This window comes from Notamacropus eugenii, chromosome 3 (genome assembly GCF_028372415.1).
Source record: "Notamacropus eugenii isolate mMacEug1 chromosome 3, mMacEug1.pri_v2, whole genome shotgun sequence".
Lineage (NCBI taxonomy): Eukaryota > Metazoa > Chordata > Mammalia > Diprotodontia > Macropodidae > Notamacropus > Notamacropus eugenii.
In genome coordinates, this window is record NC_092874.1 from 431,433,334 (window position 1) to 431,460,957 (window position 27,624).

At 36.1% G+C, this 27,624-nt stretch overlaps 1 protein-coding gene across 5 annotated transcripts in view; it reads left to right on the plus strand.

Annotated features, from left to right (window-relative positions):
• TMCC1 (transmembrane and coiled-coil domain family 1) overlaps positions 1 to 27,624 on the plus strand; it is a 282,501-nt gene that overhangs the window by 122,980 nt on the left and 131,897 nt on the right. Inside the window, exon 2 of one of the 5 annotated variants that reach the window (XM_072598405.1) lies at positions 15,182 to 17,741. The exons of 3 other annotated variants lie outside the window; for them this stretch is intronic. In XM_072598405.1, coding sequence (XP_072454506.1) covers positions 17,703 to 17,741 — 39 coding nt within the window. In that variant the 5' untranslated portion in view covers positions 15,182 to 17,702. Of the gene's footprint in view, positions 1 to 8,878; positions 17,742 to 27,624 lie in introns of those variants that run through there. One more of the 5 variants, XM_072598404.1, reaches the window with a different exon arrangement.

Sequence of the window (27,624 nt, forward strand, 5' to 3'; positions counted from 1 at the left end):
GCAGTTAAACATTGAGTACATAGATTTAAATAATCTTTGTGTGGAAGTCAAAAGTTATACTTCTTTTGTTTTATTTCTTAATGCAGTTCTATTTGGTAAATGTAATATGAAACACTTGCAACTGAAATTGAAATAACTTGAAAATAATTATAGATAATTTCAAATTTTCAACAAAAAATTTAAATTCAGTTGCATTAAATTCTTGTTTCTCATTTTAAAAAATTAAGAAATATATCCCTTTGTGATAGAAAAATCAAATTCAAATTAGTTTGAAGAGAAAATACAGTCTAGCAATTGAAACAAATATAAGCTTAAGTACCTAGAACACAAAAACACAAAGTAAAATGTCTTAATCCAGATAATATTGCCTGTTATATTTGTCATTGTGATTCACAAGTACTGCTGCTTATTGAGAGGAAAAACTATTTTGTTTTGTGTGGATATTTTTTGCTACTGACAGTATGCAGCAAAATAAACTGAAAGGGCACCTGCAGATATGTGGTCAAGACAGAATTTTTCCAGAGAAAATCATCAGAGGGATGTTTTTAACAGGCAAAACTCAAACTTTAAACAAAAATACCATGTCTGTGACATAATTGCATTGTATAAAGTCATTAAGAGAATTGATAGATGTGAAAAGCTTCATTCAGCAGGAGAAATATTGTCACTACCTCAAGCTATTGATATGGTTGAAATTATGCTTGGCAAACCTTTTGCAAAGCAGCTTTGAATAGTTACTTAAATAATGAAGTAGGAAGGAGAATTAACTGTGTCTCAGTTCACTGAGAAGCCAGAACTTTCTATTTTGTATTGCAAGTGGATGAAGCTGCAAACTCATTTGATTTCATAGATACTGTTTCATAGATATTGTTGAAAGGAAGGTAGCCCTGGCTCTGGATCCCAGGTTCAAATCCCCTCACCTCCTTTTCTGTAAAATGAAGGGTTTGAACTAAATTAATTTATTGAGTAGACAAATACAACCCAGTCCCTCCTACTGTGTGCATAGTGACTTAAGAGCTGCAAATTAACATTATGTTATATTATATTTTTGCCATATCTCACTACATAATTATCACAGATTTCATGACAAATTTTTTCCAAAAAAGGGGGTATGGCCATTATGTGAAGCTTTAAAAGATTGTGCCTGTATTACTTAAAAATCATTTATTACCAAACAGTCTTTGTTGCAAGATTGGGATGGAGGGAATACTCACAGAATATGTATTAAAATTGGGAGATGTAAGTCTTATCCCTCTCACGTGACTTGCTGACAGCAGCTTCAAGCTAACCCTCCCACTCCCCTTGCCACTCTGGCTCTTCATTGGGTTGAGTGACAATACCAATAGTACTGCAGTACTCAAAACAAACTGTGCAAGTCAGCTTTTGGAAATATACTGACAGTGTGCTTACACTGAGAATTCAAATCTCATGGCTCACTGTGGGAGAAATAAATGTGTATCCATATGCTTCTGGTGAATACATTGCTGCCCTGTTTACCTTTAAAGCAGTGTGATGAACAGAATTATACCATATAATGATTACACAATGAAAGGTCATAAACCAGTTTTTGGACTGAAAAAAAAAGTGGGTGTGACAATTATGCAGTGGTAATAATTATGCAGTGAAATACAGTATTTGCTTTGTTAAACAAAAATTTCCCAGTTACATTTTAATCTGGTTCCAGCAGCACTGGGAGTTAGTTTTATTTGGGAGTTTTCTCAGCTGCCAGTAGGCTATGAATTTGACACCTCTGGAGTAGGCAGCCTCTTAGGTCACTTCCAGCTCTAGAGCTATAATAGAGCTATATTTATTATATTTATTAAATATATTATATATTTATTATAGAGCTGTAATTGTGCAGTGTTAGAAAAGATTTGTTACTTTCAAAATCTTTTGATGGCAAGCAAATGGTGAAATGTCTAATATATTGATGGTCTTTTAAAATTGAAACTTGTATAAAGTGAGAGAGTTTTATCAAACTTTGCCCTGATGAAACTTAGTTCCTATCAAGGTAAAATACAGGTATACAACCATGAGTTAACAGTGTGCACCCTTGTACAATATTGAAGTGTTGCATGCTTCGCAGACCTTCCATTGTATCAGTTTTCTAAATTGTTATAAGAATTAATTTTTTTAATTGACTAAGTGAAGGGTTTTTTTTTTGCAGAATTCTTTACCATATAGGTACAGAGCAGAAGCATCTAATTGTGAAATATGTAGGATTTCTTGAGCCAGTGTTTTTCAATGATTTTTGAGCTAAAGGAAGAAATTGCTTATTTTCCCCACTTTGCACCATGTCTTTAAGTTCTTTGATGCAAGTAATTCCTGGTTTGTAAGTGAAGAATCAGAAATGACTCTGAAATTGATAGTCTTAGAGATTATAAATTGACTTGCCTATGATACTGAGAAGGTCAGTAGCTTTGCCCAGGATCATGTGGACAGTTTATGTTAAAGACAGGGCTTTCAGACTTGTGTACTGGTTCTCTGGCAGCTCTTGTCTCCTGGCTCTCTAAAGCTGAAAGAAGAAATGGCCATGTTTTTTTCTTAGTGATTAAAGCAATATACCTGGCTAAAAAAATTCCTACTGAAACTAGGGTCTTTGTGGATATTTTATAAAGCCTATTACTGAACAAGTTCCTTATTAAATTTGCACTCTGATTCAGGAAGATAAAGTGATTGCCTTTATGAAAAGAATTAGAACTTCGGAGAATAAATTTACAAAACTCTGATAGATTTATTTCAGAAACACCTATTTAGCAAATGAAAGAGGAGAAAGACTAGTTTATTAATTACGTTACCAGCTATAGAAATAATTCTTATTTCATTTTTAAAGCATGAATTAATAGAATTCCATTTGCCTTGAGTAGATATAATATATTTAGCCTTAACTCTCTTCCATCTTAACAGAAGAGTTAATAATAAACTTACCTTGTGGTAGTATATGAAGTCAGAATTGAACCTGAAAATATCCTGTTTGGCCTACAGGTGAACAAAGAATTCTCCAGCTTATCAGAGTGACACGCTTTAATATTTGTGTGAAATGGGTTTTCTGCTGTAGTTGTTAGACAAAATATTGATTTCCACTAATGGTTGAAGAATACATAAATAGTAATATCATTAGAGAGGCTTTGGAGAACCTTTACAATGAAACAAGCCCACTTCACTTCTCAGTTTAATCATACTCTTTTTGTTAATTTTGGTAAGTTATAGATACAAATTTAAAGAATTATGTTAACAGTTATCCAAGTTATGTGTTGTAACCTTTTTGAATTTTAAAAATTAATAAATTATTGATTTTATTTGAATAGGATAAAATGTAAGAAAATTTTTACGTAGATTGTTTAGTGAAAAGTGTGGTGGGGAACCTGAAAGTATTTTTTTTATTTCGTTTGTTTGTTTTTCTGTAAAATGGAGCTGTCCATTACTTAGTTTGGAAACCACTGTTATATGAGCAGCTCAAGTGAGTTGCCTTGAGCTTGCCATTTGATAAAATTTGAACCTAAGTAAATGTGTGATTACTACTTTCTTTTCTTAGGCATTTGACCAGAAAGCATTAAAGTAAATGGTGGTCTTTCTTGAACATATATTGATGGACTGACTGCTTCTGTTCTTTATTGGTTGTAAAGGAATGTGATTAAAGGTTTAAAAATCAATTTAGATCTCCAATGAAATCTCTGTTTCAGTGCCCTTCAATTTCAGCTATTGGACTTGAAGTACATGTATCTCTTTTTAGCTTTGTTAATAGCTCTATACAAGAATTTTTTGTCATTTACTATATGCAAAGGTTTATGAAATTTTGCATAGAATAAATAACTCCATGTGTGTTGGACGTTTGGAGCATTGTGTTCCTTTGCTGTTATTAATAGAAGCTATGCTAGAATAAATCACTTAAATTTTGCCACTGTTAGATTAGTAGTTCAAAGTATTACATACCTAGAATTTCTTTACTTGACAAAATAATGGTATCTTAATGTTTGACAAAAGTTTTATTTACTGATTGGTAGAATTCTCTCAAATAACTAGTAGAGAAAATATTGAAAACCATTGTTTTTGTAGAATGCAGACCAAGATCTGATATTTTAGATATGTGTTTTGACCTGTACATCTTCCTCTTATTTCTTTCTACTTACAGATTTATACCTCTTTCCTTGTGTGACATCATTCCATTGTACCTCTTTCCTTTAAAGGCTGCATAGTTCTTGTCCTGGTTCTGTTTTTGTAATCACAATTAGAGGCTGTGGATCATTCCTGTAGTAGAACAATGAGTTATGATATTAGACTTGGAAAAAGCTATAGAAACAAATGAGTTTGTGAGAAAAATGTACTATGAGGTACATGTACATATCTTTAATCACAGAACTGGAAGAAAATTAAACAATGAATATCATCTGGTACATTATTTGCTCTTAGGAAGGACTGTGCCTGTATTCCTAAACATTGTCTGGGACGAAAATTTCCTAGTCTCTCCCAGCATCTCAAAATTTGCAGAGTCAAGATGTTCTTTTTATCTAACTTAAGTAAAATTGTTTTAAATAAAACTATTAGAAGCTTTAATATCATACTGCCTTCTTAAATTGAACCTTTGTCCAAATGTTGGGTATTAGTTGGGTATTAGAGATCTCATTTCCACTAACTTTTTAAAATCCTTTTTCAGTAAACTCTGAATCACTTGAAATAGTTGAAGCCTCTGCTGTCAAGGTAGGGAAGGCTAAATAATAAAATCCATTCATTTCTTCCCATTCCTGAAGCAAAATCACTTTTTTTAGTTGTCTTCCCATATCACTTGGTCCAAATGTAGCTTTGTACTTTCCCCACAAATAGGGTTCATGGATACTCTTGTCTTATCCTACACTGTCCTGGCCTTACCTTTAAGGTGAGTTCATTCTAGGGGTGCATCATATATTTGGAGTGGCATTCATTTGAACCAGTATGATTTTACAACCTTCCGCTTAGTGGTCATAATTAATATAACCTCACTCATTTCTCTTTATTTCTTTATTTACTCTTTATTTGTTTACTCTTTATTTCTCTTCTCATTACTCTTTGATGTAACAGATCAAAGTGTAACAGATAAATAATCTATGATTGGATGCTATTTCATGTATCAAATTCTTCTGACACTTATTAAGTTCATGTTTCTTAAATGTAGCTTTCATAAGTAATTTATTTTCATCTAATGGTTTAGATGTAGAAATAATTTAACTTTTTTTCCTTAGCGTTGGGAGTGTAGAGATGAGAGCCAAGTGCTTACTGAGTGTGTTGTAACTAAATCTTGATTTTGATAAGTGACTCTGAACTCTTAAAAATTATTTTTATTTTAATCTGTTACTCTATGATCTATTTATCTATTATTTTAATTATTACTTATTAATGCCTTTTGTTGCTTTACATATGATTTTTAGTGATATTTTCATTTTTGAAGACCTCTCTCCCCCTCTTCTATCTAGAGAACCACTCCTTGTTCGTTTGTTTCTTTGTTTTGGGAGCAGCAGGGTTGATAGACTTGGTCACACAGCTAATAAGTGTCTAAGGTCACATTTGAACTCAGATCCTCCTGACTCTGGACTCTTTGGTGTTCTATCCACTGCAAAACCTAGCTGCCCCCTATTTCTTGTTTAAAAAAAATTAGGTAAAGAAATGGAGGCAGTTTGTATGTGCCTTTTATTTTTACATCAGTCATTTACAGATCTTTTCCCCTCCTACTTCTTTTTCCCCTCCTCCTTTGAACTCTCCTTTGAAACAAAGAAAAATAGGTAAGAAACCAACCAACTCAGACCTTATCAGACAGTGTATATAACATTCCATACTTAGATTTGAGAGAAGAAGGTATGTTTCTTCTGTTGTCTTGTACTAAGGGTGGCAGTTAAAATTACCTTTCATAGGTCTTTCTTTTAGTGGTTTTTTTTTATTCACATTATTTCCATATAGATTTTCCCCCATTTACTCTGTATCAGTTCTTATGAGTCTTCTCATGATTCTCTGAAATTCCCTTTAGTACTCATATTTCTTACAGTGATTTCATTACACTTATATACTACATTTTTTCTTTTTGTCTCTGATCTCTTTGGCCAGTAGTGTAACCTCTGGGTTAAAGGGTATGAGTGCTTTAATGAATTTCCTCAAATAATTTAAAATTGTTTTCCATAATGTTTGGAGCAATTCACAGCTCCACTAGTAGTGTATGTTAATCTGATGTTATTATATCATCATAGCAATGCCAGTGTCAACTATCTTTTGCCATCTTTGCCAATTAAATGGACATAAAGTAAGACTTCACTTAAAAGTCTTTGATATTATTATTCATAGTTTACAATTCTTCTTTTGAAAATATTTTATGTTAACTAAGTTATCACTCTTTGCAGATGATATGATGATCTACTTAGAGAATCCCAGAGATTCAAGTAAAAAATTACTTGAAATAATAAACAACTTTGGCAAAGTCGCAGGTTACAAAATAAACCCACACAAATCTTCTGCATTCCTATATATTCGCAACAAAGTCCAACAGCAAGAGATAGAAAGAGAAATCCCATTTAAAGCTAGGGTAGACAGTATAAAATACTTAGGAGTTTACCTGCCAAAACAAACCCAGGGATTATATGAACACAATTACAAGACACTTTTTGCACAAATAAAGTCAGATTTAAGTAAGTGGAAAAACATTAGTTGCTCATGGGTAGGCCGTGCTAATATAATAAAAATGACAATTCTACCTAAATTAATTTACTTATTTAGTGCCATACCAATTAAACTATCAGACAATTATTTTCTAGAGCTGGATAAAATAATATCAAAATTCATTTGGAAAAACAAAAGGTCCAGAATATCAAAGGGACTAATGAAAAGAAATGCTTGGGAAGGTGGCCTAGTGCTACCAGACCTCAAACTGTACTATAAAGCAGCAATTATCAAAACCACTTGGTATTGGCTAAGAAACAGAGAGGTAGACAAGTGGAATAGACTTGGCACTCAAGATGCAGTAGGCAAGGAATGTAGCAACCTTCTGTTTGATAAACCCAAGGACCCCAGCTTCTGGGATAAGAACTCACTGTTTGACAAAAATTGCTGGGAAAACTGGATAACAGTGTGGCGGAAATTAGGCATAGACCCATACCTGACACCGTACACAAGAATAAAGTCCAAATGGGTACATGATTTAGGTATAAAGATTGATACCATGAATAAACTGGAGAAGCAAGGAATAGTGTATTTATCAGATCTATGGAGAAGGGAAGAATTTTTTACTAAAGGAGAGATAGAAAGCATTATGAAATGCAAAATGGATAACTTTGATTACATTAAACTGAGAAGTTTTTGCACAACCAAACCCAGTGCAACCAAAATCCGGAGGGATGTAGTAAATTGGGAAAGAATTTTTACAGCTAAGCTCGGGGATAAAGGCCTCATTTCTAGAATATATAGAGAACTGAGTCAAATGTATAATCATACAAGTCATTCCCCAATTGATAAATGGTCAAAGGATATGAACAGGCAATTTTCAGAGGAAGAAATTAAAGATATCTATAATCATATGAAAAAATGCTCTAAATCACTATTGATTAGAGAGATGCAAATCAAAACAACTCTGAGGTACCACATCACACCTATAAGATTGGCAAACATGACAGAACAAGACAATGATAAATGCTGGAGAGGATGTGGGAGAGTTGGAACACTAATTCATTGTTGGTGGAGCTGCGAGCGCATCCAACCATTCTGGAGAGCAATTTGGAACTATGCCCAAAGGGCTACAAAAATGTGCATACCCTTTGACCCAGCAATATCGCTACTAGGACTGTATCCCCAAGAGTTCATAAAAATGGAAAAGGGTCCCACATGTACAAAAATATTTATAGCAGCACTTTTTGTAGTTGCCAAAAACTGGAAGTCAAGGGGATGTCCATCAATTGGGGAATGGCTGAATAAATTATGGTATATGAATGTAATGGAGTACTATTGTGCCATAAGAAATGAAGAACAAGAAGACTTCAGAGAGGCCTGGAAGGACTTATATGATCTGATGCTGAGTGAAAGGAGCAGAACCAGGAGAACTTTGTGCACAGCAACGACCACAGTGTGTGAGAGTTTTTTCTGGTAGACTTGGAATTTCGTAATAACGCAAGAACTTCTTAAAAAAAAAAAAAATCCCAATGGTGGTTCTCAAGGCAAAATGCCTTCCACACTCAGAGAAAGAAATATGGAAGTCATTCGCAAAATGTAGCAGATCATGTTTATGTATGTGTATGTTTTTGTGTATCATGTTTTGATTTGTTATATGATTTCTTTCATTTATTTTAGTCTGACTACATAGCATGACTATAGTGAAAATATACTCAATAGGAAAGTATATGTAGAACCTATACAGAATTGTGTGCAGTTGTGGGGAGGGAGGGGGGGTAGTGGGGGGTAGGTGTGGGGGGGATAAAATCTCAATTGTATGGCAGTGATTGTTAAACATTAAAAAATAATAAAAAAAATAAAAAGAAAGAAAAGAAAAAGAAAATATTTTATGTTGTTTGTTGGTGAGGATAGGGAAGGTATAGGATATACTCTTCAAAAATTGTGGAAAAACTATCGATAAAGCATATTATGTGTAACTCCCTACCATAAATCTTACAGTTGGAAGGAACCGTAAGAAGTCCTTTATTCTAAATTTATTAATTATTTTTAGTTTTCAACATTCACTTCACAAGATTTTGAGTTCCAAATTTTCTCCCTATCTCTCCCCTTCCCCCCGCCCCCGAATGGTATGCATTCTGATATCCCTTCTCCTAGTCTTCCTTCCCTTCTATCACCCTTCTCTTCAAACCCCCCCCCCCCCCCCATTTTATCCCCTTCACTTCTGTTTTCCTGTAGGGCAAGATAGATTTCTAAACCCTATATGTCTTATTTCTCAGTAGCATGTAAAAACAATTTTTAACATTCATTTTTAAAACTTTGAGTTGCAAATTCTCTCCCTTCTTCCCTCCCTACCCACCCTCGTTGAGAAAGCAAGCAATTCAATATAGGCTATACATGTGTAGTTATGCAAAACACTTCCATAATAGTCATGTTGTGAAAAACTAACTATATTTCTCTCCATCTTATCCTGCTCCCCTTTTATTCTTTTCTTTCCTTTGACCCTGTCTGAACTCAAAAGTGTTTGCTTCTGATTATGCCTCTCCCCAATCTACGCTTCCTTCTATCATTTCCCCCTCTCTTATCCCCTTCCTCCCTACTGTTCTGTAGAATAAGATAGATTTCCATACCCAATTGAGTGTGTATGCTATTCCCTCCTTAAGCCAAATCTCACAAGAGTAAAGTTCACTCATTCCCTCTCACCTCCTCTAAAAGCTTCTTAAAAGCTTTTCTTGCCTCTTTTATGAGAGATAATTTACCCCATTCTACTTCTCCCTCCTTCTCCCAGTACATTCTTCTCTAGCCCCTAAATTTTATTTTTTAGATGTAATTCCTTCATATTCAACTCACCTTGTGTCCTCTGACTCTCTGTCTGTCTTCTCTCCAGCTACCCTAATAACTGAGAAAGGTCTCATGAGTTACAAATATCATCTTTCCACATAGGAGTGTAAACTGTTCAACTTTAATAAATCCTTTATGATTTCTCTTTCCTTTTTACCTTTTCCTGCTTCTCTTGTGTCTTGTATTTGAAAGTTAGATTTTTCTATTCACCTCTGGTCTCTTCATCAAGAATGCTTGAAAGTCCTCTCTTTCATTGAATATCCATTTCCTCCCTGAAGTATTATACTCAGTTTTGCTGAATAGGTGATTATTGGTTTTAATCCTAGCTCCTTTGACCTCCAGAATATCATATTCCAAGCCCTCCGTTTTCTTAATGTAGAAGTTGCTAAATCTTGTGTTAACCTGATTACGTTTGCACAGTACTTGAATTGTTTCTTTCTGACTGCTTGCAATATTTTCTCTTTGACCTGGGAACTCTGGAATTTGGCTACAATATTCCTAGGAGTTTTCCTTTTGAGATCTCTTTCAGGAGGTGATTGGTGGATCCTTTCAATTTTTATTTTCCCCTCTGGTTCTAGAATATGAGGGCAGTTTTCCTTCATAAATTCTTGAAAGATGATGTCTAGGCTCTTTTTTTGATCATGGCTTTCAAGTAGTCCAATAATTTTTGAAATTCTCTTTCCTGGATCTATATTCCAGGTGAATTTTTTTTTTCTGATTAGATAGTTCACATTGTTTTCTATATTTTCATTCTTTTGATTATGTTTTATAATTTCTCAAATTCTCATAGAGTCATTAGCTTCCATTTGCTCCATTTAATTTTGAAGGAATCATTTTTTTCGGTGAACTTTTGGACCTCCTTTTCCATTTAGCCAGTTCTGCTTTTTAAGGCATTCTTCTCCACATTGGCTTTTTGGACCTCTTTTGCCATTTAGGTTCATCTATTTTTAAGATGTTATTTTCTTTAGTAATTTTTTGGTCTCCTTTAGCAAGCAAATGACTCATTTTTCATGATTTTCTTGCATCACTCTCATCTCTCTTCCCAATTTTTGCTCTACTTTTGTTACTTGATTTTCAAAATCCTTTTTGAACTCTTCCATGGTCTGAGACCAATTCATATTTTTCTTGGAATCTTTTGATGTAGGAGCTTTGACTTTATTGTCTTCTTCCGTTTGTACATTTTGGTTTTCTTTGTCACTAAGGTAAGATTCTACAGTCTCAGTTCTTTTACAATGTTTAGTTATATTCCTAGGCAAACACTTGACTTTCTAACTCTTGGTCAAGGTAGGATTCTGCTTCTGGTGGGAGTGGGGGTGGGGGTGGGATCCTCCTTCAGGGATTTTGTATCAGCCACTCAGTCCCCCACCATCTTTGGGCCCAGAGCTCTGGAAGCAGCCTCTGCCACTGCTGCTACTAAATAGTGTTACCCTACATAAATTAAAATATCAGGTGAAACAAATAGTATGTCATCTTTGGAATTGTGGCCCTAATTGGGTCAGAGGTTCAGTTTAGTATTGAAAACACTATAATCTATGTAGATTTAGTTACAATTGCAGAACCCTTCTGTTCTATTTTTAAATTTGATGAGTCTAAAATTAGGCATTGCTTGTTTATCTAGACATAAATCTAAATAAAGTGTGTTGTTTAACAGCTGTCTAGAGGAACTTGCTTCAGATAGAAAAATTCCTGTGGGTTCTGCCTGATCTTGAGCAAATGTGTAGTTTAGTATTTATAACTGATACTTTGTTGGTCTGAATAGACTGTTGGTCATTACTAATGGGTATCGGTGTTCCTCATCTCTAGGACTGCATTTGAAATATGGCTTAGTTAGATGGCAGGGGAATCTTCTCCCTGGAAAATTCTGAAGTGATCTGGTTTCCTGCTACATATGAAAATTTCATCCAGGAAATTTAAAGGACCTTGCATTTTCTTAAAATGATTGTGGTTCATTTTCTTTTTTGTAGTTCCCTACTGAAACCTAAAACCCAAAGAGGTGGTATTAATACAGTTTTCTCTAAATTCCATATAGAGTCTAATAGGAAAAGATGTAATATAGTTACAGATTACAGAAAATAGCATTGTTTACTTGTGGTCAGTAATAATATAAAAGTAGTTGCAGAGCTAGTACCTTTCTAGATTATTTCTACCTTGTCTAATGCTTATTTTGATCTTGAGCATTCATATAAAGTCATGTGTCTCCCCCATATGAATTACTTCTTATAGTTTTAAATCTTTTAATGCTATTAAAGTTTAACCAGGACCCTTTTCAGCTTCAATTTTGGGGCCATTAGACTGGAATTTTATTGCAACTAAGCTTTCGGATAATTTACTAAATTATGATATTCCGACTAGTCAGATAAGATTGCAATTTTATTTAATAAAAATGAACAGGCTCAAACAAAAATACAATAACTTAAATGAAAAATCATTAATTTTCTTCTCTATCTCTTTTGTTAGCCAGTTTTGAATATAGTGAATTTCTGATAATGATAGCCCCACTTTCTTGTTTTCTTTTTAAAAATTATTAACATCTGATTTTTTTAATGTGCTTTTTTTAAAACAAGGAACTAAATTTGTCTTGGATATGTCATTAATTTTGCAACATTCCTATGAAAAGAGTTAGGGAGCAATTCTACATCAGTCAGTCATTCAGTAAACATCTATAAAGCACCTACTATGCCAGGTACTAGTAACACAAAGACAAAATTTAAACAATTTCTGCCCTCAAAGAACTTTTATTGTTTTTCAGAGAAACATGAGTGTGTGTGTCTGTGTGTGTGTGTGTAAAACACAATACATGGGACAATATAGTAAGCACAAAAGAATTTCTTATGGAAAGATGACCAGCAGTTTGTGGAGGTGGTAAAATAAGGAGATAATTGGGAAAGGTCATGTGTGGAGGTAACCCTTTTGAACTGAACTTAGAGGAGAGCTAAAGATTCTAGAGGTGAAGTTGAAGAAGGGTCTGCTTTCCAGGCATAGGAGGCTCTCTGTACAGGGGATATAGGATATGGAATTCTCCATTTGTGGAACAACAAAAGGACCAGACTACCTAGTACAGAGGAAGAAATTGAGGCACTGGGACACTTCATTTACATGTCAAAAATAGAACAGAAACCTCTCAACTCTTTCTACTTGACTATAGTTTTGATTGACTAGTATAAACTCCTGGATTATAAGGAATTGAAACTTCAACTGTAATTATTGTTCTAAAGATTATCTAGCTTTGCTCCTTTGATGTATTTTTTTTTAATTTAAAGTTTCATGAATACCTAAAATACCTGTCATTTATGGATTCTTCCCTTCCTCTCTTATCCTCATCTGAATGGAACCTTCTTTTATAAACAAAGAAAAATAGTTACGCAGACACAACCCAACTAGCAGCCCTGTGTAACATGTATACTACATGTTGCCTCAGTATTCTCCTGCTTCTCAGAGCCTTATGCTTCTTCGTTGTTTTGAGGGGACCCTTATTGGTTTTTCAGTTGTTCATTTACTTCATTTTAATAACATTTACATTTACATGGATTTGCATCCGTTCATCCACATCTCATCTTTTTCTGAATTTCTCATAGAGCACATTATTTCATTACATTCATGTATCATAATTTGTTGATCTGTATCCTCTGTTGATGGACACCTACAGTTGTTTCCATTTCTTTACTACCTTCATTTTCAAAGAGGACTTGACATCAGAGAAATGATGATGTGACTTGCACTTGTCTTAGTTTTGAGTGAGGGAGGGCTGTGCAGCTCACCAGCCTCACTTGTCCTCCTGAGCCGTCTGGATCCAGTGACCAGATATTCATCAGGATGACTGGAGATGGCCCAGGATGCAGTGGGAGACCTTGGCCTTTTAGGCTAAGACCTTTTCAGGTACTCACTTAAAGTGAGATAATACCCATACAGTGAATAGGCCTCTTTAAAAAGTAGTCAGAGGATGGCCCTTTTAAATAGAAAAGAATCAATCAATCAATCAAGATGGGAGAGGCAGGAAGCCCCAGGGATGTTGTTTCTGGACTCAGATGACTGTGGAGGAGAAGTGAGACTGGTGACCTGCACAGCCTTCCCTCACTCAAAACAAATTCAAGTGCAAGTCATGTCATCATTTCTCTGATGGCATGGTCCTCTTCAAAAACGAAGCCTGAACACAAACTATGAGTAGACTGTGCTGCCTGAATGAGGACCCAGCTAGCTGGGTAACTCAACTCATCCTCTGTCTCAACCTCTCTCTCTCCCCTTCCTTCTCCTCTTCACAAGAAGATAAATTTTGATGGCCAGAAGCTGCCCAGTTAACTTGGAGTTTACTGGCTAGGTTTCTTTTCCTTCCTTCCTTCCTTCCTTCCTTCCTTCCTTCCTTCCTTCCTTCCTTCCTTCCTTCCTTCCTTTTTCTACCATAAAAAGTGCTTCAATGAATATTTTCATGTATATTGGACTTTTGTTACTATCTTTGACTTCCTTGGATATATATGTGCAGTAATGAGATTGCTAGGTCAAGAGAAATAAAGAATTTAGTTGATTTTTCTTGATTAATTCCAAATTGGTATGCAGAACAGTTGGACCAATTATAGCTTTGCCAATATGTTTTAGTGGTCTTGTATTTACTCAGTTTCTCTATCAACTTACTTTTTCCTCATTGTTTTGTTGTATTTGCCAATTTTCATTTTGTGAAATGAGCTAAGGGGTTTTAATTTTCATTCTGCCTCCAGTCTGTGATTTGTAACATGTTTACAAATCATTGTTTATACCTTAGAATTCCTCTTCTGAAAACTTGTTTGTAGCCTTTTACTGCTTAATCTATTATATTTTGATTAGTGGATGATCTAGACATGAATGAGTGTAAAGTGGAACCTTCTTCTGAATTCTCCAAGTCCTTATATGTCTTTACTATCATACTTTAACAGTGATATTTGATGCAAAGTTCTTATTTTTCCTTGATGCAGCGGAAAAAGTGCTGGGTTTTCAATAAGAGGACCTGGATTTGAATTCTGACTCTCTACTTAATACCTGTGTGATAGTGAACAAGTCACTTCATAGTGTCTGATACATAATAAGTGTTTAATAAATGCTTGTTGATTGAGTCACCTCTTTGGTCTTCAATTTCTTCATGTAAAATGAGAGGCTTAGATAACAGTGTCCCATCCTTTATTGGTCCTTTCTACCTCATGTCTAAACCTTCTCAAGTACCCCTTATTCATTGTGAAAGGAAGTAAATTCTAGCATTTGCCATCCACATACACAGAAAGAGATTAATTTACACCCAATATTTTCTAACTTTTTTGATTTAGAAATTGGTTATGTTTCTACAATATTTCAAGAAGATAATGTTATTTACTAAATATTCCTTGTATCATTTTTAAAAATAAATTTCTGTATCTTAAGTTGGAAAACCCTGGACTAAATGGTGTGAATATCTATCTGTGAATATATGACTGGCATTATTTTTGTACTTTAACTTCTTTTCTTTGTGTTTTATTCAGTATGGACAAAAATTATAAGCTAATGTGTGTAATCTAAAATCAGAATATTGTTTTAATTGTTATTTACTTGAATTTTTAGCATCTTCTTTCTTCCTACGAGAGTTATACATTGAACATATTTTTAAATTGCTTTTGCTGTAAGAATTTTATAAAATTCTTGGAGATATTTGGAGATAATTTAGGGTAATACATCTCGACAACTTAAATTGAACCCTGACTTCTTTTTTTTTTTTTTAAATTAGGAGACTGCCTCAATAGAAAATAAGTTTATGATACAAGATGTTGAGAACTGAGAAGAAAAACATCCCACATTATACTCATTCATCTCTCAGTCATCCATTAAACAATTCATTATTTAAGCCTCTACTCTGTTCTTAGGCTGAGTGATGAAGAGACTGGAGAAAATTAGTGGCAGTGCTCATTGATACATTCAATAAGCTTTTATTAAGTGCCCATCACGTATTGTAGAAGGACCTCTAGTTAGCACAGTGGATAGAGTGCTGGGCTTGGAATCAGGAAGACTTCTCTTCCTGAGTTCAAGTCCTCAGACACTTATCATCTGTGTGACCCTGGGCAAGTCACTTCACCCTTTTTACCTCAGCTTCCTCATCTGTAAAATGAGCCGGAGAAGGAAATGGCAAACCATCTGCCAAGAAAACCTCACATGGGACCACAAAGAGTTGAACATGACTGAAACAACTGAATGACAATAAATGTACTATGGACAATGTGCTTGGGACTAGAGATACAAAGATAAAGGAATCCTTGCCCTCACAAAATTTAAATTCTACTTGCAGAAACAAGATGTACATAAAAGGGATGCAGGGGATCAGTCTGGCTTTTCTCTTGGAAGCAGCAGTGGAGGGAGCTAAGATTGTAAAAGGTAGAGGTGAGAGAAAAGCACATTCTGGTCTTGAGGAACAGTCTAGACGAAAGTGTAGAGTAGGGAGTTGTAGTCAGTTTGACTGGATCACAGAACAAGTGAAGCAGAGTCATCAGTCTGCAAAGGAGGGCTGGAACCAGAGCCACCGGGAGCCACTGAGCTTCATAAGTAGGACAGTACCGTGGTTGGACCTGTGCTTTGGGATCATCAGTTGTGTAACCATGTGTAAGATGGATTGGATAAGGAAGGGATGAGAATAGCTCCTATTTATATGGCACTTTGATAGTCACAGAGTGCTAGGTATAGGTGATATCATTGGAGCCTCACTGGACCCAGGGGCCTAGAGCTGTGATTTCATTGGCGTAGGCAACTCCTTGTGTGGAAACTCCTTCCATCAGTGCCCCTGTCTATGTATAGCTTCTCAGTGGCTCTTGAACTTTTTGTTAATCACCTGGGGCACTGAGATGTTGGTCACGGCTAATGTGGGTCAGAGGCATAGACTGGACCCAGATCTTTGGGCTTCCAGTCCTGGCCTCTGCTCATGATGTTGTTCTGTTCTATTCTCATTTTTAATGCCTTGCTTAACTGTCAGTAATAACCTGAGGGTCACTGAATAGAGCCTTCTGTCTGTGTCATGGGAGTATTTTTAGCTCCATTTCAAACAAGAGAAAAAAAAGTCAGGGTTTAGAGTGATTAGGTGACTTGACTTGTCAGGAGTCAGGCAGTCAAGTGGCATTAGGTTCATTGGTCAGGAAAAGGCAACCAAAGGCAATTCCTTGCCCTGCCTGTGAGTGTGTGTTACCTGTTTGGTTGTGTTTGTGCTGTGGAAGGAGCCACAGAGCAGTTAGGTGAGGGGGTCATAAGAGAACACATCCTCTCCTTCCTTCAGTGATGTTGTCCAAAAGCATGTGGATCTAGAGAGATGGAGAGAAAGAAAGCACAATAACACTGTATTTTGCTAGTCTTTGGTAGTGTCCATCTGCTTGTGATTTTTTTATCTGTCTTAATCATATTCACTCCATAGTGCTTTAAAAAAAATTACTGAGCTGTTCCAAAGAACCCAACAAATGTCTCTGGAGGCAGCTTAGATTGGAGAACTTACTGCAAGTTGAAATCACCGACACAGTATATCTCTGAGCACCTGACAGCTCATTCCTGAAGTGCCTGTGAGGAAGGGGACAGATGTGGTCACTTGGGTCAGACAAAGCCTTCAGGCTGCTCAGCCCAGCTGGGAACATTTCTTCCTTTGAGCAGAGCACATGCACTGTCAGTGGCCCTTTGAGCACCATCTCCTTTTATTCCAAATGCTTCCCCAGTTGGTTTGTCAGGGATGGCGGGAAGGGGGTGCTGCTTCCTCAAGCTGATACTCTGCTAGGAGGCGTCGAGGCTCTGGGGGAGGAGGAAGAGGAGGAGCTGTGCAGTTGCCGGTTAACCTCTTCACGGGAGGCAGATGCTTTCTAACCCCTACCCTCTTCCAGTCCCTGTGCTTGCCCCACTTTGAAGGCAGGCTCAGGTGGCATCAAGGCAGCATCTTTGGCTAATTACTCCAAGGAAGGGAAGGGAGGGGTGGTCCATCTGCCGGACCCCTCACAGCTGACTCACAGGAAATGCTAAGAGAGCTTGGCACAGGGCGCTCAGCTCCAGGATTCTGCCCCTCCCTTCCTCCCTCCCTCCTTCCCTTACTGGATAGAGGCTTTGCAGTATGTCTTGACAGAACAATGAAGTGCTTCTAAGTTTGCCAAGACTCTCAGGGAAATCCCTTGGACTTGTTCTCTGACAATCTTCAGGATGTTTTACCTCAGACTCTCCTAAGAAATGGTTAAATCCTTCCCCCTCCCTGCTTCTGGATTGCTTTGTGTGACGACCTGGGGTTCCTGATCATGGTTCAGCGCTTTAGCCTCAGGAGGCAGCTCTCCAAGGTGGGTCCTTTGCGCCGGCACTTATGTGTGTGTGTATGTGTGTGTGTGTGTGTGTGTGTGTGTGTATTTTCTGCTCCAGGAAAGCTCTGGCTGACTGCAGCAAGGTTTTCTTTTTTTGTCTGAACAGTTCTGTAAAGTATGTGTTCATACAGAGGTATGTGTGTGCAAGAGGAGAGGAGGTGTGGGGATGATGGGGACGGAGCTCTGCCTTTTGTTCTTTCATCTGACAGACACAAAGGTTTAAGGCTGCTGGCAAGCTTCTGTTTTGTTCCCTTAAACTAGGGTCGAATCAGGGGAGGGGGTAACTTTCTCTCATAGTGAAATTTTCAGAGGTGTGTATATGAGTGAGAGAGAGAGAGTTGAGGCAATGAGAAGGGGGGGGGGTGTCATGTGTGCATTTAACAAATATTCTAACAGCTTGTGGACCTAGAAGGAAAATCCTTGGTGGACACTAGAATTATAGTACATTTTACCAAGGGTCTGGAGAAAGCTATCTGAAAAGCATTTTGAGCTATATATAAACATAAGGAATAGTTTCATTAAGAAATCAGCTTATTTAATAACTGGATACATATATAAAAATAATTGTTAAGAAGAGGTTCATGGAACTAGTGTGTTGAATTTGTTTGGTTTTTTTTAATGTTGAAAAATAATTGAGAAATAGACCCCAAGTATATAACTTTTGGGGGGAGCACTGTTGTCCATATATTTCAGAGTATTTCATACTAAGAATAAAAAAGAGCTGCAAAGCACCTTTTTAGGGAGGTTATTGGTTTTTTTGAATCAACAATACCAGTCTGCCTCAAGAGTCAGCAACTCCCCCCCCACAACTGTCTTTTACTTGAAATACCCTATTTCAGAAATGCAGCAGTTGGCAGCTAAAATGTGTTACAGTTCATTCCCTGCAAGCAGCAATTCAAGCAAATACTTGTGTTGCAATTCAGCAGACATTCTTCACATCCCTAGTTGTTAGTCAGAATTGTTAAATCCTGACCTGTGTTATTATCCTGGGGACAAAGCAGTCAGCCCTTCACCAGTTGCCCAAGTTTAAATTCTGAACTCTTGGGCAAAATTTTATAAAGACTCCCTTCATTTCCCAATTGCCTTCACCTTCCTTTCATGAGCTTCTGAACTTTTCAGGGGATTATTAGGTGAGTTACTTCTATCTGGCTTTTCCATCTCCCCCTAACCCCCAGTCCTGGAAGCTATGCCTACATATCTATGCCAGGTAATAAAAAGAATCATTGTTCATTTAGGCTCTTAATACTGTTATATCTGTTTTGCAGGTATTTTCAAAACCTGGAACGTACTTTACAAGCTCCCCTCACCTCCCAAAAATCTAAATTCCCAGGCTGAGATGCTTTAAAAACAAAACAAAAATACAACATGCTGATAGATGAAATACCTGGTTGTGAGCCAGGTGATGTTTTTCTCAGCAGAAAATGACAAAATAATTAAATTTTGATTCTTAGATCCTTCTTTCAATTTTCTTTCCCAATAATCTATTAAGCTCAATCATCTATTTTTATTACCGTATTTAGGGTCAATAACAGGCAGTATGACCATTTGGGGAAAAGCTGTTTTGGGCGCAATTGGGATTATAAGGTAATAACTCGCTTTTATCCTTCTGTCATCTACCTGATATAAAATAATTTCTTAACATATATACATGTATGTGTGTATATACAAACACCAACACCCTTGATTGAGGTCATACTTCCATGATGCACTTTCTATAGGGATTCAATAAATATTTGTTCAGTGAACTAATGGAATAAGTAGTATTTCAAGTACTATTAGAATCTTAGGCATATAAAGAATTGAAATATAAAGGGGGTAATTAAGCAGAGGAATTCAAAATTTTATAAGATGATTTAGCAATTAATGCAACTTTTTTCTGCAAAATTAAGTGCCTGCTGTATGTAACGTGCCAGAAGATACAAAGGTGAAAAATGTCACCAACTTTCCTCCCAAAGAGCTTCTCTTCTACTGATGGGGCAGGGCAGTAACATATGTGAAGTTGCATATAATGAAGAGACATGAGGCAGAGTGTGATGAGGAAGAAGAAAGAGTGAGGCCAGCTGCTTGAGAAAGATTTGAGGGGAGAGAGAGAGCACTTTATCAGGGAAAATCAGGAAATTGATCTTGAAGGAAGAGAAGGATTTTGGTAGGGAGATATGGAGGGTGAATTCCATGGCCTGTATAAATACACAGTAGTGAGAAATGACACATTTTTAACAGAGTGTTTGGTTTGGAAGGGACAAAATGCACTGGTGTAGGGACAATATACTGAAAAGGTATATGGATCCCTCTAGAGGCTAGCGTGACTCTACTCTGTTTTGTCTCCCACATCAAATGAGATAACGTTTGTGAAGCACTGAGCACAGCCTGGCACATAGTAAGCACTTAATAAATGCATTTTCACTTCTCTAGTCTCAGGGGTGCCTTGTATGTGGTAAACTCACTGAAGTTTAATCAGAAGAAACTGATTTAGTCATGATACCAGGTCTGATAAAGCAAGAGCCAGGGAGGAACTAGTTAGCCTGTGCAGTTTGCTTAAGAATATAGCAAAGAAGACATCCAGTAAAGTTTATTGGCAGAAGCAGTGCTGTGTTGAGAAGTGTGAGTTGCTATCATAGATGAAAAGGTGGTATGTATAGGCTATTCTTGTGGTAGGTATTTTAAAATTAAAGTTCTTTCATTAGGAAAATCACATATGTACGGCTTTAACTTCTGTTGGAAATATTTTTGGAGGAAAATAGAAATATTTGTATTTTGAACAGAACTAGAAAGCAGAGACCCACCTTGAGTATATTACCTTAATGTCATGTTTATCATATTTGTATCAATTTTACATTTTCCCTCAATTAGTCAGTGATTGATACTGAATAACTAAACTTCACATCTGTACTGAGAAGGAAGACGAGGCAAATGGGAAGTTCCAACTTTTATGCAGATATTTAGATTTTGTGAATTTGTTTAGATAACAGGTTACTTGACTGCCAGACAAGCACCTCAGGTCTTAGTCACTCTTTACTTGTCTGTACATTTTTTTGCAAGACTATTCTTAATGTATTTCTCTAATTTCACAGAACTACCTGTTGAGTTAAGGTTTGCTCCATTTTTTTCCTCTCACGTTGTGCCTCCCATATGAATAAAATGTATGATAAATATTCTGGTTTTAGGGGAATTGGTTTTTTTAAATGATGGATCATTAATCTGCATCATGTGATCCAAGTTTTCCATATTTTCTCCTATGTTGATGCTGTACAGGATCATCTTTAACTTATGTAATTTCTTTTAGGGAAGCCTTTTCCCATAGCACTTATGGTATGCCAGGCACTGGGGCAAAGGACTCTACAAATATTATCTCCTTTGATTGTCATACCAACCCTGGGGACGAGGTGCTTTTATTATCCCTATTTGACAGCTGAGGAAGCAGAGGCCAACAGAGGCTGTGACTTGCCCAGGGTTATACAGCTAGTAAATATTTGAGGCGTTAATGCTGTAGCATTTATAGTACAGAGAAGAGGTAGTTCATAACAACAGCATTATTTTCCTTCGTTAGGGAAGAGTTGGTTTGAAGTAGACATTTATGCTCCTATAGAATAAAATATAACCAACTATAGCTGAAGTTTAACAACATAGTACGTGAAACCCTAAAATGAAAAACCTTCTCAAGAATTCATGTTAAGAAAGGACCATCTTCTCAGTTCTAGAAATGTCACATTAAGAACAGGTTTTTAAATGTTGACTAAGTTAAGTTTGTTTCAACATAAGGTCCTCCAAAACATCCATCTGACCAGAGTAATTTTCTTGTTGTTATCTACCTACCTGGACTTTTTCCAGCATCTTTAGTTCTTTAGCTGGGTGGAGAAGCATGGGAATACATTCTCAGCTATGTTTATTGCAGTAAGGTGTTGTGTACGTCTCTACCCAACCAAAGTGACAGGATGTTTTTAATTCAAAAATGACTTGATAGTATTGCTTTCCCCCTTTTATGCTTTTTAATAGAGATTTCTTCAGGACCTACATATTCCTGCTTTTCAAAGTTTGAAGTCAAAAAAAGGAAACCCTTGAAGTCATCATGATGATGTTGAAATATGCCTTTTGCTGATTCAACCAAACTTTTTTCCCATTTAGATGTTAATTCATTTGAGATTTTTCTTTTAGTATTTTATTTCTTTGAAATTTCACATATTAAAAAAAATTCTTTGATAGGTAGGATAACAAGATCAAAGCAGTGTATTCCAGATCGTGTGATAAAAAGAGAAACAGGAAGTGTGATGGGGATCTTTTCCTAGTTCGGTCAGTGTTTGTTCACTGACCTTGGATTTGGTCCTATAAACAAAGCAAAAATATAGTAGCCTCATAATTTTATGCTTTGCCTTTGAAACACCAACTATAGGCCAAGCCATTAACTTTAATCATGATAGCAACTCACATTTGTATAATACTTTATGTTTTTAAAATTTCTTTTCTCTCACAAGAACATGGGTTTTAGAATCAAACGGGACCTCAGTGGCAGTAATCTAATACAACTAAACTTATTTTATAAATGAAGAAATTGAGGCCTACGAAAATAAACGAACTGCTTGCCTCCCACAGATAGTATAGGTCAAAGGCAGAATTTGAACACAGGCCCACTGACTGTAGAGTCAGTGTTTTTCCCAATATATTGGGCTTCCTCCGTTGATGTCAGATAATTTAAAGCAAGCCTTCTTAAACTTTTTCCACTCAAGACTCCTTTTCACCTGAGAAATATAAAATAGGTATAAAATCAAACACTGATAATAAATCATGAAGAAATTTATTTTAAACCAAATCTTTGGCATGTGTATAATTTTACCATTTATTAAAGACAAAATCAAATTTGCATACTAATGAGATGGATGTGCTTGTTTATTTGTACATAAAGAATTCAATCTTGGTGGAATATTTGATACTGCTGGACATAGAACATCTTCAGTGTTTTTCAGAGTTGATTCATATTTTGATTTTATAATTGTCAACAGTGAGAACACTGCTTTGCATACATACATAGTATAAAGTGGCAGAAGTATGTTTAGAGCCATTTCAGAAATTGTTGGAAATTCTGTCCTAATTCCAAGACAAAACTCATTTAATGATTTTGTATGTACAGTAAAAACATTGCAATTCATAACATGCAATAGTCTCGAATCTGAGCCGACATGTTTCTGGCAGCGTTCATTGGCGTTGTGTGGCATGACAGCATATGCAGCGTGAAGTGCACATTTTGTGTTCAGACCCGAGGCTGCAGTAAAGGCATGCAGTGCAATACAGGCACTGCCAGAAACACCTGAGATTCATTACATGTTTGATTTTGAATGGATTTTTGGGCACTGCATGTTCAGAAACTTTGTACTGTTGCCAAATTTTTTGTGGAACCCCCCCCCCCCCCCACACACACACACATTCAGTTACACAATATGGTGTTGTGACCTATAGAAGCACTGGTTTAATAGTACTGTTGGTCATCAGCTGTTCACTAATCCCCAAATTATTTTCATGTTTGTATCAGTTCTTTTGGACCAGTCATCTAGACTCTAACTTGACCATCTTGTGACCAAATTCTAATTAGTAAAATAGGAATAATTGTATCTGCTTCCTGTTTTTAATTAAATTACATTTTTAAAGCTTTATTTTGGGCTTTTTTTCTCTTAAACTTTTGGGAACAAGACTGACTCGGTGATTTTGAGTCCTTTAAAGATGAATGTTACATAAATAACAAAATATCATAAATAATTACCTCCCCCAAATACATAGGAGAAGTCACAGTAGGTTTTTAAAAATAATGTAAGGTCATACTGCAAAGTGCACATTTCTGTACTCAGAATTGTATTGGCTTCAGCAAGGTCTGTTGCATTTCTTCTGAGAAATCTTCTCTCATCATTGGCTACCTCAGCAGTTAGTACTTGGACCCTCCTCATATTATTTTGTATTACACTTAACAGTGTGCATGTTGTACCTTGCCTCTAGTAGAGTATATATTTCTTAAGGTCAAAAACTATTTTTTCCTTTTATGCCCAAGTTCCTAATATAGTGCTTTGCACATAATAAATATTGGTTATAAGTTTGTTACTGAGTTAAGTCATACAGTCTTGTCATTAACCAATATTCATTTATAACTGATTACCAGAAAGAACTGTTACCCATATGATAGCAGTATAGCATAGAACTACTTTGGTGCCCTATTGCTTTGTAAAAATAGGAAGTCTGATGCTATTTTTTCTTTCTTTAAATGAGACAACTTAAGATCAATTCTATACAGGGAAATGTTGGGTGGTTAGTCTGTAGTTTAATAGGATTGGTGTTCAATCATTTTATGACATCAGTGAGCTTTGACGATAATATACTAAAAATATTATTGTGAAACTACGTTGGTTGGGACAGTCTTGTGAGGAGAATGCCTGTCTAGGTTTGGAGCACTACTTAGCGACTACCCATTTACAAATATTTTGCTATGATAAAAGATTGTTTGCCTTTGTGTAAAATAAATGCAGATTATGTGCGCTTTTTAAAAGTTCACTGAATTTTTCCTGGTTAGATTAACTGGGAAGGTGTGTTGGGAGAGTTGGGTGGGTTAAAACAGTTTTTCTGTGTGCATATAAACCTATTGCTTTGACTACTCTACATCATTTTTAATTGGTTCTTACATTGCTTTGGCTTACATGGGAAAATAAGAAAAGATTTTTTTTCTTCCTTTTGACATACTGGTTTAGGTGGGACCTAATACCTCTGTATACAATGAACTGTAACTGGATCCAATTGCAAAGTGTGGAGAATTTGAGCAAAACAGAGTAAATAGAGCTTGCTTAGTGTTAGCAAGGGCAGTTTTCCTAGTCTGTTTCCTAATTTTATTTCAACTAAAGCTTTATAAAAGCAATTTATTTCCCCTTTTCTTAAGGAGACTTAGTGCTTCGTGTAAAGAATAAATGTGGAGTTTTCTTATGAAGTAGTACAATAAAACTTGAATGTCCCTGAGATGGCGTGTGCAATAAAGAACATTTCATAGACTTGCTTAATTGCTCTGAGTTGTTTAGAAGGCAAAGGTAAATTAGCCAAGGTATAATTCTAAGAAGAACATTCAACCAAAAAAGCATCAAATTATGTACCAGCTGGACTAATCTTATAATTTCTACGTTGTGTTTCATAGCCAAAAACAAAGACAGAACTGAATTTAGTTTCAATTTATCCTCTAAAGATTTAGGTTAAAATAGCAGGTTCACTTAGTAAGTCATGTGGGCATGGGTTGTCAGAGGGCAAAGACAAACTCTTTTCCCTAGCAGCTGTGCAGCCTACAACAGATCACCACGTTCTTTATTTTGATACTTTGAAAAACCCTTGATTTCATTAATGGGGCTCTTCCCTCACCCAATGCAGACCACAACCCCTACATGTTTTTTATGTGTGATTTATTGACCACATTTTCCCATAAAGCCATCATAGGGGATCTGTTTAATGCATCAGAAAGTTTGTTATTTTGGAATCACAGGGATACCAATGTATAGTTCATTTTGTGCAGCTGTTGTCAGAATTGGGATCCAAAAAAATGAGCTAGTGATTTGAGAAAATCAAAAGCATTTTGGAATTCCAATCTAAGTGTGCCCATCCCCTTTTCAATTGTTTGAAATACTGATGCTGAATCAAAACTATATATAGTCATATAAAAAAATGCTCTAGAGAGAGGATTCTGGGAAGATGGTTGAGTAGGTCAGAAAATTCCAAGTTCCCAAGATTTCCCCCCACAAAAGAATTAAAATAGCACCTTAGGGTGAACAAAGTATGAGTGGAGATAAATAAGACTAGGGACACAATGGGGGTCTTCCTGGGACAATTTGGGAAAACTGGAAGAAAAATCCTAGGACACGGTTTGGTTCCTCTGAAAATTAAAGACCTCCAGGCTAGGGTCCATTTTAACAACAAGCGACAAGCTCTAGGGTTAGTTACTTTGAGAGGCTGCCTCGAGCCCAAGCCACAGGAACTTTCACCCCTGGAATAGTGAGGGGAGTTGGACGTTTGAGCCTGGTAAGATTGAGGGATCCTCTGCTGATAAGGAACACCAGACCCAGCTGTGCCACGAAAGAGAGGTTGATGAGAAGGAACCAACACAATCCTGGTGAGTGCAGAAGCAGTGAGGCAGAAAGCCTCTGGCTGTAGGCACTTACAGGAGATTGGAGGTTTGGCTTTGGTTCCAGGCAGAAAGGGAGAACTGAAGAATAGGGGCAAGAGGCACCATTTCTCATACCTTAGGGCCGGGTGACTACAAAAATTAAGCACCACAAAAAATGCACAGGCAGAGGAGAAAGAATCCAACCATAGAAGCTATTATGGGAATATAGCTGACCTGGGTTCATCTTCAGAGGATGATATTGAAATAAAGAAACCTCAGAGAGTAATACCAAATGGTCACTTGCTCCAAAAGAATTCTTAGAAGATCTTTAAAAAGAGTTTAAAAACTAAATGACGGAGATGGAGGAAAAACTAAAGAAAAAATAAGAATAATCCAAGAAAAACAAGAAGATTATGAAAAGAAAGTCAACCAGTTAGAAAAGGAAATCCAGAATCTTAAGGAACAAAATAACACCTTGAAAATTAGACTTGGGCAAAGTGAAGCCATTGAAATTATAAGAGATTTAAAAAAATTAACCAAAATATTAATAATGAAAAATAGAAGAGAAAGTGAAACATAAGAAAAACAACAGATTTGGAGAATAGATCAAAAAGAGAAAATATAAAAAACTGAACTAACTAAAATGATCAAATAAAGAATCTTGATACAATAATAAAAGAAATAATTAAAGAAAATTGTCCTGAAGCATTAGAACCAGGGGGGAAAGTAGAAATAGGAAAAAAATCCATCGATCACCACTTATAAGAGATCTTATGAGGAAAAATTATAGGAATATCGTAGGCAAATTCCAAAAACCCCAGCTCAAGGATAGAATATTAAAAGCATCAAGATTAAAACAGTTTAAATATGGTGGTATCACAATTAGACTCACACAAGACCTAGCAGCAGAGTTAAAGGACAACAGGTCTTAGAATATAATTTATCAAAGAGCAAAAGAACTGGGGCTCTGAGCGAAATTATCATACCCTGCAAGGTTAAGTGTTATCCTGGATGAAAAAAAAAATGAACATTTGATAAACTCTCAGACTTTTAAGAATGTTTTAAAAAATCATGAACTTAATAGAGGATTTGACATACAAGAACCAAGAGAAATATAAGGTACATACCAAAGACTGATTATAAAGGATTCATAAGGACAGACTGTTTACTTGTTACTTCTCATATATGTATAACATATGTCTAAGATTCTTATTAATAATTGGGTAGCTCCTAAGTAAGATTAGAAGAACCTGAGTAGGATATGAATTTAAAAAGTAAAACAATTAAGGAACAGCTTAAAAGAGTAATTATTTTATACAAATGAGGTGCAAGAGGAAGAATCTATATAGAGGAATTAGATAGGGGAGGAGAGCTGGTAGATCTGGTAACCTACTTTCATTGGTGATGGGTTTAAGAGGGAATAATACATATATATATTTAGAAGACTATAAAAGTTCTAAATTCAGAAGAAATGAAATGGTAGGGGCATAGGGAGGGCTCTTTAGAGTGAAAGGTGAGGGAATGAGTAAAGGGGGGTATGGAAGGGTGTTTACATTTATGAAAGTGAAAGGATAGGGGAAGGATCCTTGGAGGGGGGTAGAAAGTAATGAGGACAAAGTGGTGGGTGGAAGCAAAGTGGAGGAGGCAGAAGGGATAGGAAACGAGATGTGCACAAACCAAAAACGAAGATCAGGAGGAGAATGTCTGAGAAAGTGTATGTAAATATGTATATGTGTATATATGTATCTA